Consider the following 2,423-nt stretch of genomic DNA (forward strand, 5'->3'; position numbering starts at 1 on the left):
ATGCCACTGTGGACCTTCTGCCCCAATGAGGGTAGGGGACATCTTGCTTAACTTTTTACTTACAAAAAAATTACAATATTTGTTACTGTACAAATCTAAATAAATTTTACTTCCTTTGGGGTTCCAAATCGATTACATTTCCAGCTCATGAATTTAAAGGTAACCAATTCTTAACATAACTGAATTACACCCAATCCTGTCTGACATAAGCAGAAATACTGCTCAAATCAAATGAAAGTACCTGAAGCTAACTGAACACAGCTAGATTGAATCTGCTTTAGTGAGAATTAATCAAACTGTTCTGAGCTGAAAAGTGGAACCAGAAAAAAAGCCATTAACATGCAAAACAGACGACGCTGTCTTGTATCTGCGCTTGTGGGACCGCAAGATGCCTGCTGTTCGGATAGCTGTTACGTGTATTAGGAATCACACCAAGTAAGCAGAACTGTCAGACAGAAATCTCTTGACAAATTTAAATCTTCAGCAAACATGTAGCCTCAACAGACAACTTCTCAATAGCTCGTTGATGCAACAAATATATCACAGAGCGATTCAGTCTCTATAACCGAGCTTGTCATTCACCACACCGAGTGAATCCAGCTTGAAGTACCCAAAAAGCATTGCCACTCAAGAGAGGGACTGGACCATGTAGACAGCCTGATGACGCAAAGAGGAATTCTTGCAGTGAGCAGGACGAAAACGGGTCTTATTAGACCGCAGTCAATGAAGTGCGAAGAGAGGCTCTTTGCTCAAGAGATGCGGCCCTCAAAGACCGTTCGCACAGAATGCTGATGCCTGTAGAAGTGCAGGATAGTTGAAAGATACAGAAACCAGAGTGCAAATGCATGCAGCGCTAGGAACCGACCAAGTAAAACACAACAGAATAAGGACAGCTTTGTAAGATGGCTCACGCTGATTACATTGCAGAATATATGAGCAAGACTAAAAGTGAATCCAGCTTGAAGTACCCAAAAAGCATTGCCACTCAAGAGAGGGACTGGACCATGTAGACAGCCTGATGACGCAAAGAGGAATTCTTGCAGTGAGCAGGACGAAAACGGGTCTTACTAGACCGCAGTCAATGAAGTGCGAAGAGAGGCTCTTTGCTCAAGAGATGCGGCCCTCAAAGACCGTTTGCACAGAATGCTGATGCCTGTAGAAGTGCAGGATAGTTGAAAGATACAGAAACCAGAGTGCAAATACATGCAGCGCTAGGAACCGACCAAGTAAAACACAACAGAATAAGGACAGCTTTGTAAGATGGCTCACGCTGATTACATTGCAGAATATATGAGCAAGACTAACAGAACAGCTTATCGGTTTGCGTATTTTTAGCTGGACATGAATGTATGTGCATGGGGAACTTATTTAAACCCACTGAGAAGTCATAATGAGATAAAGGTCTAACTGAAACAGATCATACTGTTCATTTAGCTCTCTGTGAAATTGTTCCTTAAGCGGAACAGTGTTGGATTGTTAGTGAAGGTCTAGATTCCCCTAGGCTGAAAAATTCCTGTTCAGTTTAGTGTTATATCCGTCCTCCTATCTGTTCACTCACAGTGGTGCGCCTTGACGGGGGACCGCGGGGAACAACACGAAGATCTAAAACTGGAGGGAGGAAAATTATGTTGCTAATGGGAGACGTTCAACTACTTCTAATCAAATGCTATTTACGCAGCACTTTGCTAAATGTCACTGTTATTATATCCCCGTGCTCTACCTTTTTATTAACCGAGGGGTTCTTGATAGTTACAACTAATAGCTTCTGATTATGGGAATGAATGAGAGACACCTTAGAGACAATGAGGGTGAGAAATGAATTGTGGTTTTCCTCTCTCTCAGGTCCAAACAACAACCATGTGTATATCTGTCAGTCTGAGCGGATTTGTGGTGCTGGGCTGCATGTTTGCCCCCAAAGTCCACATCATCATGTTCCAGCCTCAGAAGAACGTCACCAGTCACCGGTTAAACATGAACCGGTTCAGTGTGAGCGGGCCGGCCACTAGCTACGCGTCCCACGGTGAGATCTACACACAAAACAAAAAGAGATATTGTCGTATTTGAAGTTTAAGTATGTCACATTGGTCACACTTTATTTTAAGGTCCAATTCTCACTATTAACAAACCATTAACTACGAATTTTGCCTCAGTAAACTCCTAATTTGCTGCTCATTAATAGTTAGTAAGGTAGTTGTTAAGTTTAGGTATTGGGTAGGATTAAGGATGTAGAATATGGTCATGCAGAATATGTACTTTATAAGTACTAATAAACAGACAATGTTAATAACAGGCATGCTAATAAGCAACTAGTTAACAGTGAGAATTGGTCCTTATACTAAAGTGTTACCGTCAAATTTATGCCATTGACATGAATAATAGAGTCTACTTATTACTTTTCTAAGCAATTAGACTTGCAATTTCAA

At 41.4% G+C, this 2,423-nt stretch overlaps 1 protein-coding gene across 1 annotated transcript in view; it reads left to right on the forward strand.

The window, feature by feature from the left end:
• The first annotated feature begins 1,847 nt into the window (after nucleotides 1-1,847).
• LOC107600933 (metabotropic glutamate receptor 3-like) overlaps nucleotides 1,848-2,423 on the forward strand; it is a 3,891-nt gene continuing 3,315 nt past the window's right edge. The window contains exon 1 of the mRNA XM_016292928.1: nucleotides 1,848-2,020. Within this exon, the coding sequence (XP_016148414.1) occupies nucleotides 1,858-2,020 (163 nt within the window). The 5' untranslated portion in view covers nucleotides 1,848-1,857. The remainder of the gene's footprint in view (nucleotides 2,021-2,423) is intronic.

This window comes from Sinocyclocheilus grahami, unplaced genomic scaffold, assembly GCF_001515645.1.
Source record: "Sinocyclocheilus grahami isolate Dianchi unplaced genomic scaffold, SAMN03320097.WGS_v1.1 scaffold14.1, whole genome shotgun sequence".
Lineage (NCBI taxonomy): Eukaryota > Metazoa > Chordata > Actinopteri > Cypriniformes > Cyprinidae > Sinocyclocheilus > Sinocyclocheilus grahami.